Source organism: Terrapene carolina, unplaced genomic scaffold (assembly GCF_002925995.2).
Source record: "Terrapene carolina triunguis isolate 2854851 unplaced genomic scaffold, T_m_triunguis-2.0 Scaffold90, whole genome shotgun sequence".
In the NCBI taxonomy this organism is placed as follows: domain Eukaryota; kingdom Metazoa; phylum Chordata; order Testudines; family Emydidae; genus Terrapene; species Terrapene triunguis.
Window position 1 is genome coordinate 1,084,472 of NW_020664441.1, and position 18,508 is coordinate 1,102,979.

At 46.3% G+C, this 18,508-nt stretch overlaps 1 protein-coding gene across 1 annotated transcript in view; it reads right to left on the reverse strand.

Moving 5' to 3' along the window:
- Positions 1–2,282: 2,282 nt before the first annotated feature.
- The window catches only part of FADS2 (fatty acid desaturase 2), a 38,195-nt gene continuing 21,969 nt past the window's right edge, over positions 2,283–18,508 (reverse strand). Inside the window, exons 6-12 of the mRNA XM_024197971.2 lie at positions 13,899–13,959; positions 13,304–13,380; positions 13,013–13,110; positions 8,423–8,519; positions 6,487–6,566; positions 5,118–5,243; positions 2,283–3,326 (exon numbers count right to left, since the gene is read on the reverse strand). Of these exons, the coding sequence (XP_024053739.1) occupies positions 3,275–3,326; positions 5,118–5,243; positions 6,487–6,566; positions 8,423–8,519; positions 13,013–13,110; positions 13,304–13,380; positions 13,899–13,959 (591 nt within the window). The 3' untranslated portion in view covers positions 2,283–3,274. The remainder of the gene's footprint in view (positions 3,327–5,117; positions 5,244–6,486; positions 6,567–8,422; positions 8,520–13,012; positions 13,111–13,303; positions 13,381–13,898; positions 13,960–18,508) is intronic.

Sequence of the window (18,508 nt, forward strand, 5' to 3'; positions counted from 1 at the left end):
TGACACTAACAGACCCCAGTTGTCAGCACTGAACTTGGGACCTCTGGAGTTAAATGCATGAACCTGTATTGCATGAGCTAAAAGCCACATGCCTCTTACCCAATGCTGTAGCAGACTCATTAATCTCTAGGTGGTTTAGTTGCCACTAGAGCACCACACTCAGCAGGCATAGGTTACATTAATACATAAAGTAAGATAAACACACCTGCAAGTTATGGTGGAGTCAGTGACTTGATCCTCTGTAGAGAGAGGACTTTCATCTCCCAGTAGACGTAACAATACGTCACTCAAATCTCTCCCAACTATATAATGGCATAGTTTTTATTTTGCAGGTCTTAGTGACTCAGAGTTTTCCATGAACAAGAATGTTTCTATAGTTTGATCTAAAGCACCCAGCTCGCCTGGGTGAGAGGGAAGAGCCAATATCAGGCACTTGCCTGTCCCTACTTGTTCCCTTTATGATTTTGTTTGTTGTTGCTCAGGACAAATGAAACAATTGTTCTGTTTAAGGACTGGCCCTTCCTTCTGCATGGTGCCCAGCCCTATTGCTCTTCTAGAATGTTCCGAGGTTCTACAGCTGTCAGTAGTGATAGCTGCCATCTCCCAAGCATTGGCAATGCAGGGTGCCCTACTGGAATTGCATTATTCTTTTAATAAAACACGAGTCCCTCCAGTAAGCTGATCAATGACAACTACAAAAGCACATGACTAGAATAAGGCTACTGGTTTGGGATGGGTCTATTGGGACGGTCACCACTCTCCTGAGATTCCTCTGGACGTTTACCATGCAAATGGACAACATTCCAACAAGACAGACAGCAAAGAGAAAGGGGCCAGAGCCCAGAGGAAGCAGCAGCCAAACTCAGAGTTTGTTATGGAAACAAGAACTGGAGGAGCAAAGAACCTGAACCTTCTCGAAAAGCGAGCTGCCTGTTTGGAAGACTGCAAAGCAGGTGCTGCAGTATGTTTGTGCTTATCCCTCCTGGAGCAGAGAAAGTGAAATACATTCATTGAATCAAAAAGAGACTGAGATTAAGGCAGTTTCAATGGTGTTTTCCACAATCCCATGCTAACTCATTACTACCTTGTTCAAAAAGATTACAAAATACAGAAGGATACTATTAATTATGCTATTAGAGATTGGAACCCCAGGGACTGCAATATAAAAGGTGTTCAAGGTCTGGTTGAAACTGAAACACCACCAGGACAATAAAACTTCATTCTAACCACCTGTGGTGATATTTAAGTATTGCAATCAACAGGGTGTGTATAATCACCCAACTATTTAGAGTCCCCTACAAACTTCAGGCATCAGTGGATTGGTTAAATTACAATGTCCACTATGAATTTCCTGGCTTTAGTGCAGTAAAATCTGATCTTCAGTGAGACATTTTCTAAAGCGGGTTAAACTTTCTCAAGTGTCAAGCCCCAGTCCTGCAGCTGCCTCCAGGCAGGCAGAGCCCTGTTGATTTTAGTGGAGCACCATCTAGGTCAGGGCCGGCTCCAGGGTTTTGGCCGCCCCAGGCAGCCAAAAAAAAAAAAAAAGAAAGCCGCGATCGTGATCTGCGGCGGCAATTCGGCGGAAGGTCCTTCGCTCCGAGCAGGAGTGAGGGACCGTCCGCCGAATTGCCGCCGAACAGCTGGACGTGCCGCCCCTCTCCGGAGTGGCAGCCCCAAGCACCTGCTTGCCAAGCTGGTGCCTGGAGCCGGCCCTGATCTGGGTGATAGGATCTGCTTGGGGAGATGCAGTTGTGGGATTGGGACCTAATGATGTGCTTGCAAACTTGCTGTTAGGTAACTGCATGACTAAATACCTATTTTGCACAAGGAAATGTGGGTTTTGAACAAGCAATGAGGGATGGGCAGAAGTTTAGAGGCCTTTTTTTAGAAACCTTGGCCCTTAATGTTACTGGAATGTCACATCTGTCTTGCTTTCAACTGTATTAAATTAAAGTCTCTGGGCCTAATGTAAAGCCAACTGCTGTCTATGGCAAACTTTCTATTGCTACCAGTTGGCTTTGGATTGGGCCCTGTGTCACGGAACCAACTGAACTCTACTCTCCACTAGAGCCACTAATGGTTCTTGGGTAACTGTCTATCAGACAGAAAATAGGTCTAGACAATTTAAGACATTTTTCAGTGCTCTATGGAAAGTTTCACACCAAATGTAAAACCAGGGTAGCTTGGTTCTCTGCTGTATTTGTGTTAAGTAGCTGCAACCCCTCCCGCACAAAGAGCACAATAAAGCATCTGCAATGGTCAGGTCAATTTGTTATATGCATCAATATTATCATTAGTTAGCAGACATCTCAGCAGTGTTAATGGGCCACATGGAAAGAAAACCTAAGTGATTGTTAAATCCCTCTCGCTGTTTCAGCCCAGAGCTGAGTTGCAGACCCCTGAAAACAGGGGTGAGCAGTAAAAACACACACGGAGCCTGATCCAGCACTGAGGCCCATGCAGTTGGATACTTGTGCCTGTGTAGAGTCCCAGCGAAGCTAATGCGGGAGTTCACAGCGCTGCGCTCAGAGAGAGAAAGAGGCTGAGCGAGAGACAAAGCCACAGCAGGGCTCTGAGCGAGGCAGACAGACTAAATAATGCAGCACCTGCTGCTCACAGCTGCGCCTCCCAATTCTCCAGGGAGGATGCAGCAGGCAGCGCAGCCAAGAGACTTCGCCGTTCTGTGGGTGATCAAACAGGCTTTTGGTTTTTTTTGTTTTTAAACACAATCCAATCCTGGGCTGTTGTTCCTCTGCACCAGCATCAGAAGGGGGAAAAGGACGTAAGCTGATTGGGGTTTCTGGGATTGTAAATATTGGAACAGATGCAGAAGCTCTTTGATGCTGGCCTGATCATGTTTATGAATCAAGTGCCTGTGTGTGTGTGGGGTTGAGGCTAGGGCTGCAGTGAATGGCTCAGGAAGAGGGAGGGGAGGGAAGAAATTGCTCTTCTGGTTATCCACCCCACTCTCTCATCCTCCCCCTCCAAAACAGAAAACCCCACTCAGCTTGGTCAATTTCCAGCCGGGTGGTATGAAATGGATCTTTTAACTCATCCTCTGAAGACTGTGCCAAACACATTTAAAAATCCCTCTGGTTTAAAAAGGTGTCTTAAACCTCCCCCCCCTCCACCCCCCAGTAGCATTTCACAAGACAGGAAACTCCCCTCCAACTGTGCACACAGATATAGGCTGAAAATCTGACAGTAAAAAACAAAAGAACAAAAACACATGGTCCTTCCCCCATCACTCGCACCTCCCCACTACGATGCAGTTTCATTTATGGAGGTAGGCATCCAACCAGAGATGTCCAGATTTCTTTAGGGACCTATGGAAAGAGAAGAGAGGCATTAGTGAAGCAGGACTCACAGGCCTACCTGAACAGAGATTCTGCAAGGAGTTGCCCACTTCTGAAACCAACCATCATTCCTCAGGAGGTCAATAGTCCTTCCCGAACGTTGGGTCTATAAAGCGAGACGAGGTGCCTATCTCGCTCCATACACAACTTGACTTAAAACAGAATGGGCACAATCCTCAGGTAGTGTCCATCAGATTAACTCCACAGACTTCATGGGCATTACACTGATTTACACCCACTGAGGAGCTGACCCAAAAGAAAACAAATTGTAGCTCCACACACTGGAACTATCTCTGCCTAACCATGCAGAACAAGCTGCACACATACAAGAATTCCCCCCTTCTTCCTCTGCATCACCCCTCATACAGAATTCCCTTCCACAGCAGCTCTCTGAAGACAATCAGACATGGAGAATGCAACAGATTTGGGCTATTATGGATCAAATATTCCTCTCAATGAGACAAGGTGGCTGGAGATGCCATGCATGGCCTGGAAGTGATGCTGTGTGAATGTGGGGGAATTCCACTGAGAGGACTGTCGGTTCTTACTCTCCCAAACGAGGGCCACACGTGTGCGGAGGTTTCCACAGAGTGTTATGTACCTTGCCCTTTGTAGTAGGAGGACTTTATACAAAGTGCCAGAAAGTAGCTCAATATGTTCTGCAGCAGGAACTCCTTCTAGTTACAATTCAGACAACACCCATGTTTCATGGTTTCAGAGAATTTGTATGTTATAGTCATGTGGTCACTGTCCTGAGAAACATCTGGCAGAACCCCCTGTGCATCAGAGCAGTACTTGATGCATCTGAGGGCAAGGGGGGGAGAGCAAAGGTGGTTTGCTGCCACTTTTCCATCCTTTTAAGGATTGCACTAACTTGTGCCAGCTTAGATTGGTTCCTTAGAGGCTGTTACGGCAGCATGCTGTTTCCATATCCCCTCCCACCCCCAACAGGCCCCCGTTAGAGTAGGCGGTACAGAACCAGTGATGCTAACTCTTTGCCAGCTGAGGATTCTGCAATGGTGGAGTAATCCTCAACTGCTTCTTTAGCACATAAATCCTGAGCATATGTGTGCTTTGACGTGGCCTCTTTGCTGCTGGAGGGGCACAAACAGGACTCAGTGTGGCTCAAGATCTGGGCCTTTAGTCTTAATGTCCACCTATTTCCCCCATCCTGAGGATGTGCCACTTCTTCGGGAATGTCAGCTGAGCAATAGGAAGGTGCTGTCTGCAAGAGTCAGGTGCAAAATGGCTACGTTAGGCCCGTAGCTACTTAAAGGGCTAGCCACCTGAATAGCATGGTACGAAAGGTGCTAGAAAGGGGTGAACATCTCTTGGGGGAATTCAGTGGTGACTTGGTAATCACTGAGCAAGTCACTCCTGATTTCTCCTTGTTTGAGGACCAGGGTGGAAGGAGTCTGTGGGTTAGAGAGCTGGAACCTGCTGTTTTTGAGATAGCTTTGTCCTTTTCTTCTCTATGACATTACGTCAACTGGGGATCTGGCTCAGAAATGGTTGTTACTCCACTGAAGTCAATGCAGCTATGTCATTTCTACAGTAAAAATCCAGATGCTTTTTAGTTTGGTGCAAAAAGGTTATCACTCCTACACCAAACAAACATTTTACAGCTCTAATGCCACTGCTCTAGGCACAGGTACCTATGAAACAGAGCTTTTTATATTAAAATAGACAAGAGATTAGTGGAAGGCTGGCACTGGCACTACAGGCTACATACACCCATGAGTAGTACTGAAGGCCCCTTACCCAACAATGTCTATGAATGCCTTGCCGAGAGATTTCTCTTCATAGTGGACTCCGTACTTGGTGCACAATGACTTCACCAGTGGGGCAATCTTGCAGTAATTGTGTCGTGGCATCATGGGAAACAGGCTTGAATAAAGAAGTAGAGAGAGCCTGAGAAAAACCTAACGACAGACCCCTGGGAACAGACACTTTCTGCTTCCTCTTAGGGCTAATTACTGCCTCTGTCCAAGCAAAACAGGCAGACAGAACAGAGCGAGAGGGAGAAATCCAAGCTTTGAAGTACCCCCTTTAAAGAAATGCTCTTGAAAATTGAATGTATTGATTCCCATTCCTGCTGTCATGCCCCAAAACAAAAACGTACTTAGAAAGAATGAAAGATCAGATTAGAAAACAGGGAGTGCTAGAAAAATAAGGAGTGAGGCAATCTCACTTGATCTACTGAGATTGCTGTCATAGAATCATAGAATATTAGGGTTGGAAGAGACCTCAGGAGGTCATGTAGTCCAACCCCCTGCTCAAAGCAGGACCAATCCCCAACTAAATCATCCCAGCCAGGGCTTTGTCAAGTCGGGCCTTAAAAACCTCTAAGGATGGAGATTCCTCCACCTCCCTAGGGAACCCATTCCAGTGCTTCACCACCCTCCTAGTGAAAACGTTTTTCCTAATATCCAACCTAAACCTCCCCCACTGCAACTTGACTTGCATTCCCTTTGGATAACAACTAATTGTCTATTGACAAGCTAAATTGTCTGGAAGTTCATAGACCATACAAACAGATAAAGAATTATCCTCTGCAGCTCTGTTAGGTTCTCTTTCATTCCCTAAATCAACTTCCGGGTCCTTCAGGCTTACTCCATCTGACCTCTCCTCTAATTTTTGTATTGTCATGGACAGCATTTTGCATAATTGATCTTATCTTTTGACATCTTTGCTGAACTAGGGTACCTAGAACTGCAGATAATCCTATGCAGTTGCACTAAAGCTACATAAATCAGAGGCTGGGAAGAGGCAGAGGGAATTACTGAAGTGAGTAGAAACACTCCAAACCAAATGAACCCAAGGACCTGATTTAATGGCCATTTTAATCAATGAGTCCTGAATCAGACTCTAAATTAAGATTGTGAGGGTGAAAGGGGAATTTGCTGGTGGCAACAGGTGAACGATATTTGTGTTTAGTGGTGAAATGAAAGGATGACTGCAGTTGTTTCTTCTGATTTCATGCATGATGTTCCTGAGGTCCCTTTTCCTTCCCTGCTTACTGCCGCCCCATAATGCTTGCACCCCTCCCCCAAGTCCTGCCCTGACTGGCCAGGTGGTGACCTGGTTGTGTCCATAAGATTCCTTCCCATCCCCCTGGGCCCATACTCACTGGTGCTCGATTTGGAAGTTCAAGTGCCCGGTGAACCAGTCATTGAAAAAGGACTGCTCGATATTACAGGTAGCTGCCAACTGCAAAGACAAGATGCCGACAGTGAATTTTAATGAAGCCTGGGCCTAAAACCAATTGGAGCAGGCTCTTCTTGCATGCTGCAGAAGGCAGAGGAGGTACTTCAAACCAAGCAGTCGTGTGCACCTTACTGCACTACCAAGCTGTTGGATGAAATATTCTCTTATGCATCTTCTCCTGCACTAGCTGTATTCCCTATACTCCTCTAGACCAATCCCATCTGGCCTCTGCTGACCTACTGTATATTCCCCTGATGCACCCTGGGGCTTGAGACCAGGAAGACCACCTTGGTAACTGAAAAAGAGGCTAATGGTGCCAGGCCAGTTAAACTACTAGGGTGTTCATAGTCTCAGCCTATCTTGGAAACGGCTCCTGGCTCCTAGCTCCAAGATGTGCAGCACATCACATTGCAGGTTGTCCTTCATGATAACAGAGCTGATGTCAGGGTGTTCCCACTCGTTTAGATCCCTCTCTGTTCTTCTTTTAGTTATCATAATAGTACCTCCCTATCTCCAATAGCAAATTGCTCCTGAGACGTCCATCCCTTCTGAACCAGAGGCAGATTGACAGAGAGGGCTGGGGGCACTAAAAGAAGAGTGACCAACTCCCCCACTCCTTAGGGAATAACCACATCCTCTTGCATGGCTCCACTAGCCTAGAAAGGAGAGAAGGCTGCAAGGCATCAATTCCACGTCTCTGTCACCAGAGAGGCTTGATCAGGGATTCTCTCAAGTTTTGGAAAGTGAACTGCATAGGGGTTGCCATACTGCCTCAGTTTCATCTAGTTGGTATCCTGCCTTCAACACACCCTATACCCAGTGCGTCAGAGCCAGGCAAAACAAGAGGCCATTGTACATCCAGCCAGCTGTGTAATATTACGACTTTGTGGGAGGTAGGGGATGGAAGGGAGGGAACAGGAAGATTACCTTCCCAGCTGCACACAGGTCATCAGCTGAACCCTGAAGCATGAGGTTTCAACAGGCTGGGAACATTTGCTTAGCTGGCATAGCTACCATTGGGATTCGTGAGCATACAATTACATAGTCTTTCTTAAAATTCTCTTACATTCTTTTCCTTGCTAAGCTGTGGCAGTGAATTCTGCATGGTGACTGCATGAGCAATAGGTGTTTCCAAACAACTCAGCTTAAAATCACATCAGTGTCAGATCTGTTCTTTCTCCAAATCCCCCATCCAACAAAACAGGTAAGCATGTGCTTCACGTCATACACATGAGTAGTGGACTACAGTGGGACTATTTACATGCTTAAAGCTAAGCAAATGCTTAAGCGTTTACTGGATCTGGACCCAAGAGAGAGATGGTGACTGCCAGACTTTGAAAGCTATCCCTTGAGGGCCTCAGTAGATAGTAGATACTGTAACTTGATGTAGGAGAATCCATCTCCTACTCAACTCAGCTACACCCGCTTTCTACTGACGTTATTGGAACTATTTCTGATTTACACCAGTATAATGGAGAGGAGACGCAGGCCAAGTGAGAGCTGAATTAATCTTAGAACACTGCAGGTAAGAGGCATGGTATCTCCTCCTCTGGTTGTATATGTTTGGTGAGTCTATGTCCTCAGCTGGTCTTGAAGTCAAAGAAGCTAAACTGATTTACACCTGAGGATCTGGCCCATTGAATTCCATGGAGTTACTTCTGATTTACACACCTGTGTGCCAATACACTTATGAAGGAGGGTTGTTGTGAAGCCCCTTGAACCTTGCACTTCTCCAGACCTGAATGAGGAACGCTTTCAAACTAAACATTGGGGCCAGGTAGTCAATGATAATCCAGCTGTTCTCTGAAGGGCAAGTGAATTTCTAACCTATTATGGGACATTAATATCCCAGCCATTACCTGAGCGCTGAGCCAGTCTCTGTGCTTCTCACAGTCAATTTCCATTGGAATATGGTTCATCTGTGTGACCCACACAAACCAGTGACTCTCCAGAAACCTTCAAAAGGAAGCATAACCATTCACAGCGCAGATCAGGATATAATCTGTGCAGCTTGCCATCCTCATATAGGGTAGTGCACGTAAGGCCAACAGTGATAGCAAAGGGAGTGGGGAGAGGGGTGTACAGGCAGCAGCCATGTTGTACACAGAGGGGGCATAGGATTCTAGGGGAGTATTTCCCAAGATGAGGGAGCAGGCAGCTTTCTGAATCTGGACAATGGAAGGAATCAGCTCTGCTCCATTGGAGCTCCATTTTAGGTCTAGGTGTTAACATGATTATTAGGATACCTTACTGTATTACCCTTAGTGGCTATCTCCCTTGATCTCTCATTCTCACTGGGGGATTGCTCTTTCACACTACTTTGCCTTTACAAGCTTTGATTCACCCCTTAGTTTGTGGAGTACTTGTGGCATCTTAGAGACTAACAAATTTATTTGGGCATAAGCTTTCGTGGGCTAAAACCCACTTAATCAGATGCATGCAGTGGAAAATATAGTAGGAAAATATATATACACAGAGAACATGAAAAAATGGGTGTTGCCATACCAACTCTAACAAGAATAATCAATTAAGGTGGGCTATTAGCAGCAGGAGAAACCAAACTTTTGTAGTGATAATCAGGATGGCCCATTTCAAACAGTTGACAAGAAGGTGTGAGTAACAGTAGGGGAAAAATTAGCATGGGGAAATAGTTTTTACTTTGTGTAATGACCCATCCACTCCTAGTCTTTATTCAAGCCTAATTTAATGGTGTCCAATTTGGAAATTAATTCCAGTTCTGCATTAATTGATTAGTCTCGTTAGAGCTGGTATGGCAACACCCATTTTTTCATGTTCTCTGTGTATATATATCTTCCTACTGTATTTTCCACTGCATGCATCCGATGAAGTGGGTTTTAGCCCATGAAAGCTTATGCCTAAAAAAATTTGTTCATCTCTAAGGTGCCGCAAGTACTCCTCGTTCTTTTTGCTGATACAGACTAACATGGCTACCACTCTAAAACCCTTAGTTTGTGATACACAGGGATGGGCCACCAGTATGGATAAAATAAGAACTGACCAGGAAACACTCACTCAGAATGAACCTTTCTGATCTGTTCAATTTCCTGGTGGACATGTATTCTCCTCACAACACCCTCCTCCCCAATCATTGTTAGGTTTCTGGCTGTCAGTCTTAGCAAAGAGATAAAGAATGGAATAGACCAGTGGTCACCAACCATAGAATCATAGGGTTGTAAGAGACCTCAGGAGATCATCTAGTCCAACCCGCTGCTCAAAGCAGGACAAATCCCCAGACAGTTTTTTTTTTAAACCCCAGTTCCCTAAATGGCCCCCTCAAGAATTGAACTCACAATCCTGGGTTTAGCAGGCCAATGCTCAAACCACTGAGCTATCCCTCCCCCTGCCTGTCTTTCCTAATATCCAACCTAGACCTCCTTCACTGCAACTTGAGACCATTGCTCCTTGTTCTGTCATCTGCCACCAATGAGAACAGCCGAGCTCCATCCTCTTTGGAACCCCCCTTCAGGTAGCTGAAGGCTGCTATCAAATCCCCCCTCACTCTTCTCTTCTGCAGACTAAACAAGCCCAGTTCCCTCAGCCTCTCCTCGTAAATCATGTGCCCCAGCCCCCTGATCATTTTCGTTGCCCTCCACTGGACTCTCTCAAATTTGTCCACATCCTTTCTGTAGTGGGGGGCCCAAAACTGGACACAATACTCCAGATGTGGCCTCACCAGGGCAAAAATAGAGGGGAATAATCACTTCCCTCTATCTGTTGGCAGTGCTCCTACTAATGCCGCCCAATATGTCGTTAGCCTTCTTGGCAACAAGGGCACACTGCTGACTTATATCCAGCTTCTCATCCACTGAAATCCCCAGGTCCTTTTCGGCAGAACTGCTGCTTAGCCAGTCAGTCCCCAGCCTGTAGTGCTGCTTAGCCAGTCAGTCCCCAGCCTGTAGTGGTGCATGGGATTCTTCCATTCTAAGTCCTAAACCAGTCGATTGCAATCGACTGGTTGATCCTGGAGCCTCTGCCAGTCAATTGTGATCTCCAGTTGCTAAAAGTCCAGCGGCACAGCAGGGCTAAGGCAGGCTCCCTGCCTGCCCTGGCCCTGCACCACTCCCGGAAGTGGCCAGCACACTCCTGGCCTGTGGCCCCTGGAGGTGGGGGTGGGCAGGGGTTTCCACGCGCTGCTCCTGCCTGCAAGCACTGCCCCCGAAGCTCCCATTGGCTGGGAATGGGGAACTGCTGCCAATGGGAGCTGCGTGGGTGGTGCCTGCAGGAAGGGGCAGTGTGCAGAACCATGTGCCCCCCCTGGGGCTGCCGGGGCATGCTGGCTGCTTCCGGGAGCAGTATGGGGCTGGAGCAGGCAGGAAGCCTGCCTTAGCCCTGCTGCGCTGCCGCCCAGAGCCATCCAAGGTAAGTGCTGCCTGGTGGGAGCCCTCCCCTCGACTCCCTCCCGGACCCAGCACCCCATACCCCCGCCTGCACCCCAAACCTTCTCCTACACCCCAACCCCCTGCCCCAGCCCGGTGAACATGAGTGAGGGTAGGGGAGAGCAAGCGACGGAGAGAGGAGGGATGGAGTGAGTGGGGCGGGGCTTCAGGGAAGGGGCGGGGTAGATCCTGGGTTGCACTTAAATTCAGAAAGTGATCTTGTGTGTAAAAAGGTTGCAGACCACTGGAATAGACCATGGAAACAGAACTCTCTTTTTATGCCTATTCTCTAGGCCAGGGTTGAGAGGGACTTTGGCAGGGCTATCCTTGTTCTGAACTTTGAACTTCTTCTTTGAAGAAACAGAAGACTTCAGTCTCCAGACTCGTCTAGCCTAGCCAGCATCTTTCACCAACAAAAATGTCACCCCAAAATTAAAGAAGAGAGTGGTGCAAGTGAAGAAGGATCTGAGAATTTTTCTAAGGTCCTGATGTTGGCCTAGAGAGGTTTTTATACACCATATTTGTTTCGCATGGTGTTTTAATCCAGCAACTGAAGGGTAATATGGGCCAAATAGCTTAATCAGAACAATCTGAACTTGCTGTCTTCCTGCTGGCTAGAAATGCCTGGGCTCACATCAAAAGTAAATGCTTTTATCCGAGCTTGCATCTGCAGCCTGAGTAGAAGTGGTAACTCAGTATAAGAATTCTGGTTTCTCTGACCAATGAGAGAGCAGCTAGGGAGAGATTTCATAACTGATTAGAATGCTGGTTTGATCTATAAAACTCCTTGGACTCTTTCCTGATTGTCTTACATTTAAATAAGCAATTTTAAGGACACTTGGTGATGCTTCATTAACCACATTACTGGGAGAAAAGCTGGTCTTGTTGCATTTGTGATCCAACCGAAACAAAGTAGTACTGGAAATCTAGCTACAGCATCTGCCACTGTGAGATTTTCAACTGGATTTGACACAGAAGAGGCTGGCTAAACCTTTAAACATATGGATGCTTATCATGACTTAATGAAATCTTCTGAAGTTCATGCTTCTCTAAGAGCCTGATCCAAAGCCCATTGATATCAATGGGAATTTTTCCTAACTAATGATCAGAGCCATTAAAATAACATGGGAGGTGAAATTCCGATCCTACAATGTAAAGATTTTTACACAGTTTTGCAAAAATTCTTTTAAAACATTAGAGGGGTAGCCGTGTTAGTCTGAATCTGTAAAAAGTAACAGAGGATCCTGTGGCACCTTTAAGACCCAATACTTCTGTTAGTCTTAAAGGTGCCACAGGACCCTCTGTTACTTTTAAAACATTATTTTTCTAAGGACCCTAATAATGGAACTAAATTCAGGTCAGCCTTTGGACATGAGCTAGCAGTCACAGTCACTGCTTCCAGGGTGGAGATGTCAATACAATCCTATGGTCTGGAACATCAGTCCAGTCAGTCATAGCACTGTCTCTGTACTAGGGTGTAAAACGAAGGATCTGTGAGTGCCTGGGTCAGGGACCATCCAACAAAGCATGCTACATGCAGGGGATCCCCGTGGGGGACAGCATTTAACTTCTCGCTCCCTGAGCGGGCAGGAGCTGGGCGTAATGTGGAGGCAGCACATTCAGTCCCTAAAGGAGGGAGCTCCATGCCTCATTCCTGAGTTACTTTCCAGCTGACTTGGGAGGGGCTCTGGAAGGAACCACATCCAAAATTCCTCAGGTGACTTAGACCCAGTGTGGGAGCTTTACATGGGTGGGGATGAGTGAGGAAGGAAGGAGGGAATGGAGATTCCCATCTCTGCCTGCCGTCACCACCACTAGGGATTTCCTGATGATGAGAGAGACTAAATACCAAAATCAAATCTTCTGGCAGAGATTGAGGCAAGAGAAGCTAGTCAAGGCAGTGTGATGTAGCACAGATTGGAGTAGATGAGGGGAGAGAATCTTGATTAATGAGGGAGGACTGCATGGCATAGATGAGTTAGCTTGACATCGCTCATCACGTGGGATGGGTGGGGCCCATGTCTGGAGGGAGGGGAGAGCAGTGTCTCCTACCTGACAAAGGTGAGGAGAAACAGGGATCCCAGAACTCCATAGAAAGGAATGTACATGATGAAATAGCGCATGTAATAACTGAAGGCCCAGGCCAGGTCCTAGGGAAAGAAAGAAGAGATAATGCATTAGAGGCAACGTACCCTCCCCTCACCCCCACCAACACCCCTCCTTAAGCCAGCTCTCTTTACAGAGTGGACAGAAGCCTCTTCTCTCCCTCCCCAGATAAGGTTCTCTCCACCATCCACGTGGGACACGGTTTGACACACAGAGCAGAGACAACCTTTCACTCACCGCCCAGAACCTGCGTCTGATCATGGTCATGATGATTTGCATTTGGAAGTACACGGGGATGAGGAGAGGTGGGAAAACTGAAAGGCAAACAAAAGACAGCAGATGAGGGAGACAGGTGTGTAACATGAGGTGAACAGACATGCTGGGGGCCTGAAAGTAAGAGTTGAGGCAAGAGCTTGTGAAGGGGAAACCAGATCTCTGCTACTGTCTCTCAGCAAAGAGAGGAGGCATTTCCTCCATGTCCTGCTCACCTTCTGGTATGGAAGATTCTAGACCAACAATGAGCAAACCCAGGACTTCTGCTGACATGTTCATCTACTGGGGGCTGCCTCCTAGACTTAGTCACTTGCCTCACTTTATTTAGCCTCTTTGGTGGTGATAAGGATCCATGGATCTCAATGATGATGTCACGGAGGAAATGAGGTGCCTGCTTCTATTGCAATTAAGCTGTGGAAGGGATAGTGGGCCCTGGATAGGGAGGGATTAGTTAGGAAGTGAAGAATAGCTCTGCTGAGGCAAAAGGGAGCCGCAAGGTAAAGATGCATCCCCTCTATCTCACCATATAGGGAAGTGTAGGGGGCCGGAGCATACTCACCTAGGAAGAAGTACTCATGCTGGTGGTTGTAAGGTAGGTATTTCAACTTCTTCTTGCCATACTGGAGGGGGAGACAAATGACAGAGAACTGTCTTAGCTCATTACACCCATGGATATGAGAAAACTCTCCTTGGGCGGAGACTCTCAATGACACCTCTTTATATTTGGTTAACTCTCTTTAGTCAGAGCTGAGGATTTATGGCCTAATCCTACCCTACTGAAGGCAATGAGGGTTTTGCCATTGCTTTACATGGAGCAGGAGCAAGCCCTTAGAAAGCTGCCTTAGCATACAATACTTCCTTCTCCAAGGCTATGTCTAGAGTAGGAAAATAGTCATGGTTTGAGACGTGTTAACTGATTGTTGTCAGGGTTGATCTTGCCCTGCTAATACATGTTTAATCATGACTTCCCTATGTACACTAGCTGCAAGCTCCCATTTAAAATCATCTACCTTGAGTACTTATTTGGTCCCTATTACTAAAGTACCTGAGCACCTCTCAGTCTTTCATGTACTACGAGATAGGGAAATGCTGTTATCCTCCTGTTACAGAGGGGGAACTGAGGGCGAGAGACTGAAGCCCAGAGTTTTAAAGGTGTTGCTCCACTCAGGGCTTGTCTACACTATAGCCAGGATCGATGCTGTGGTGATCAATCCACCGGAGGTCGATTTAGTGGGTCTAGTGAAGACCCGCTAAATCAACCGCTGATAGCTTGGATGTCGACTCTGGTACTCCACCAGATTGAGAAGAGGAAGAGGAGTCGATGGGAGAGCGTCTCCTGTCGACACAGCCTAGTGTGGACCCCACGGTAAGTAGATCTAAGCTACATCGATTTGAGTTACGCTATTCACAGAACTCAAATTGCGTAGCTTAGATCGACTTTTCCCTTTAGGTCTCAGTGTTTCAATGCCTAACTGACTTAGGAGCCTAAGTTTTGTTTTCAAAAGTGACATAGGCACTTAGGAGCCTGAGTCTTATTGAAAAGCAAGTTGTCTAAAAATGGATGAAGCAACAGAGGGTCCTCTGGCACCTTTAAGACTAACAGAAGTATTGGGAGCATAAGCTTTCGTGGGTAAGAACCTCACTTCTTCAGATGCAAGAGATGACTTGCATCTGAAGAAGTGAGGTTCTTACCCATGAAAGCTTATGCTCCCAATAATTCTGTTAGTCTTAAAGGTGCCACAGGAACCTCTGTTGCTTTTTACAGATTCAGACTAACACGGCTACCCCTCTGATACTAAAAATGGATGGGTTCTGGCTTCAGGTTTTCATGAAAGAAATGGAAAATTGTGGCCACACTGAAAAGGTACTGTGACATTTTTAGTCAAAAGCCACGTTTCATCAAATAAAATATTTTGAGGAAAAAATATCAATCAGCTCTAATAAACATGCACGAGTGTCATAACCATCCTTCAGGCAAGAGGAAGGAAGGTCTAATGGGTAAGGCACTGGAGTGGGATTCAGGAGATCTGAGGCTAATTCTCAGCTCTACACAGCTTTCCTGGGTGACCTCGATCGAGCCATTTCATTTCTTTGTGCTTCAGTTCCTCATCTGAAAAACAGGGATGATAATTCTTCCTTTCTCCTCCTCCTCCTCCCCTTTGTCTGTCTTATCTATTTGGGTTGTATACACCTCAGGGTAGGGACAGGGCCTAGCACAATGGGGGGCTGATTTCAGTCTCTGCCTCTAGGCCCTGCTATCATATCAATGAGAGGCCAGGGTGCAGTAATTGCAACTAACGTACTTTATCGTACGTCTACACAGCAAAAAGTCCAGCAGCAGAGAGTCCCAGAGCGCAGTCAACTGACTTGGACTTGAGCAGCCTGTGCTTTGGGGCTAAATATAGCAGTGTAGATCTTCGGACTTCGGCTGAAGCCAAGACCCAAGTGTGACAGTGCACCCCCTAAGGCTTTATGGAAATATGCTTATGAATGTATATATGACATAACTGGAATATGTTTTATGCTACATATGCCATGTAACATATCTCTGTAAAGGTTATGATCTACTGAATCTATTCCTCCTATTTGTATGCATGTGTCATTTTTCTATTCGAAGTTATGAATATTGGCTGTGTACTTGCTTGATTTTTAAGTAGCCTTAGTAAAGCTTTTGGTCAGCTTCTTGAGAAAGGAATGTGCAAATTAAGTGCCCAATCAAGAAACACTTAACGAACAATGGGTCTTGGAATGCTGCAATCCACATAAGAAGTCTACTTGAGGACGTTCAAGGTGGCATGTGAACCATGGCTGCTACCTGTAAGTTCTGAGTCATGCGTGGACATATGACTTGCCCATGTGACTCCAAAACTCCATCTTGTAGCTGGAATTCTACACAGGGGGAGGAAGGGGTATCCACCCACAAGAGAAAGTCTATTTAAACCCCTGGGAGACCCCTCCATTTGGTCTTCAGCTGGCTCAAGAGATAGCCTCTCCATCCGCAAGGATACCTGAGAGAAACTGGAACAAAGGACAGTAACTACAGGGGGTGTGAGTGATTGCTGGACCCAGACTAGAAGGAGACTAGTCTGTAAAAGGAAGCTTACTGGAACACCTCTGAGGGTGAGGTTTTATCTGTATTCAGTTTTCTTACTGTATTAGGCATAGGCTTGCGTGTTTTATTTTATTTTGTTTGGTAATTTACTTTGTTCTGTCTGCTATTACTTGGAACCACTTAAATCCTACTTTCTGTATTTAATAAAATCACTGTTTACTTATTAATTAACCCAGAGTAAATATTAATACCTGGGGGGGGGGGACAGCTGTGGATCTCTCTCTATCAGTGTTATAGAGGGCGAACAATTTATGAGTTTACCCTGCATACGTTTTATATAGGATAAAATGGCTTTATTTGGGGTTTGGACCCCATTGGGAGTTGGGCATCTGAGTGTTAAAGACAGGAACAGTTCTTAAGCTGCTTTCAATTAAGCCTACAGCTGTTAGGGGACGTGGTTCAGACCTGGGTCTGTATTTGTAGCAGGCTAGCGGGTCTGGCTCAGACCAGGCAGGGCACTGAAGTCCCAAGCTGCCAGGGCAGGAAAGCAGGGGCAGAAGTAGTCTTGGCACATCAGTTGGCAGCCCCAAGGGGTTTTCTGTGATCCAACCTGTCACATCAGGTCTCAGAGCCTGGGCTCCAGCCCGAGCCCAAGGCTCTAGCCTGAGCCTGAACATCTACTCTGCTATTTTTAGCCCCACAGTGTGACTCCCAGAAGGCCGAGTAGTTAACCCAAGCTCTGAGACTCGCTGCGGCAGGATTTTTTTGTTGTTGTTGCTGTGTCAATGTACTCTAAGGTACAATTCAATCCATTAAAACTGTACCTCTGCAGTGTTAAGTTTGAGATTTAAGTATACCGACAATCAGAAATTCATAATTAGTCTCCCCGCAGCATCTGTAACTCAGCCAAACTGTGCAGAAGTAACAGCTTTTAATCCTGTGTGCAGTACTGGCTGATATCGCTTTTATTACAGTTTGTTACTGTATCACACTACAGGTCTGCAGCAATCGGAGGATAAAGTTTCTTAGCAACATCAGTAGTTATGGCAGTCGAGATCAATTACAATAATAGCCATAAAAAGAGTGGGCATGCACAAGTGAGTGAGGAATCAGATCAGTGGCTGTTTGGTAGTCTCCAGTATGTGAACTAAATCTAGGGTTTCCATCTAGTTTCCAGAGGACAGGTGTCCCCGTCACAAAATACTGTCACCAATTGATAGTGATGGTAGATGGCAGTGGCAACAGAGAGGCCAAAGATTGACTAGGCCATATAGTCTGAAAAGCCCTCTCCCCTCTGAGTGATCCCTCCCATCTGGGTTAAGGCATAAGAATGGCCATACTGGGTCAGACCAATGGTCCATCTAACCCAGTATCCTGCCTTCCGATAGTGCTGATGACATACTCTTCAGAGGGAATGAACAGAACAGGGCAATCACTGAGTGATCCGTCCCCTGTCATCCACTCCCAGCATCTGGCAGTCAGAGGCTTAGGGATATCCACAGCATGGGATGTGTTCCTGACCATCTTGGCTAATAGCCATGGATGGACCTATACTCCATGAACTTATCTAATTCTTCTTTGAACCCAGTTATAGTTTTGACCTTCACAACTTCCCCTGGCAATGAGTTCCATTGCTTGACTGTGCATTGTGCGAGGAAATACTTCTTCACACAAGGATGGGGCAGTGTTGGGAAGCTTGGACTGCTGCTGACTGTTCTGTGGGTAGGGGAGAGTTTCCTGTGCTATCAATCCAGTTGTCTGATGTTCTCAGCTCAGTGTCCCCATCTGGGGTTCCCTTGCTTTAAACCTTTGATCTGCACGCTCATTCCTGTTTCCTTCTTTTGTTGTCAACTGATTACTTGGGACATCTGGCACCTTCTTCATCTGAGGGGGTGTTCCTTTAATTCCTGGTGGCCTCCACTCACCACCCCAGACTTGGAAATAGGCCACTCCCTGTCACCAGTTGTCTAGGGTTCTCTGGACAGTGTTCCCACACTTGTGTTCTCCTCTTACTTGTTTATCTTACTATTTCTCCCCACTTCCTTGTTCATTTCCATCTTGATTGACCCCTGTTCCATTTTGTTCCCTTCCTTCTGATTGAGGGGCATCACCAGAGA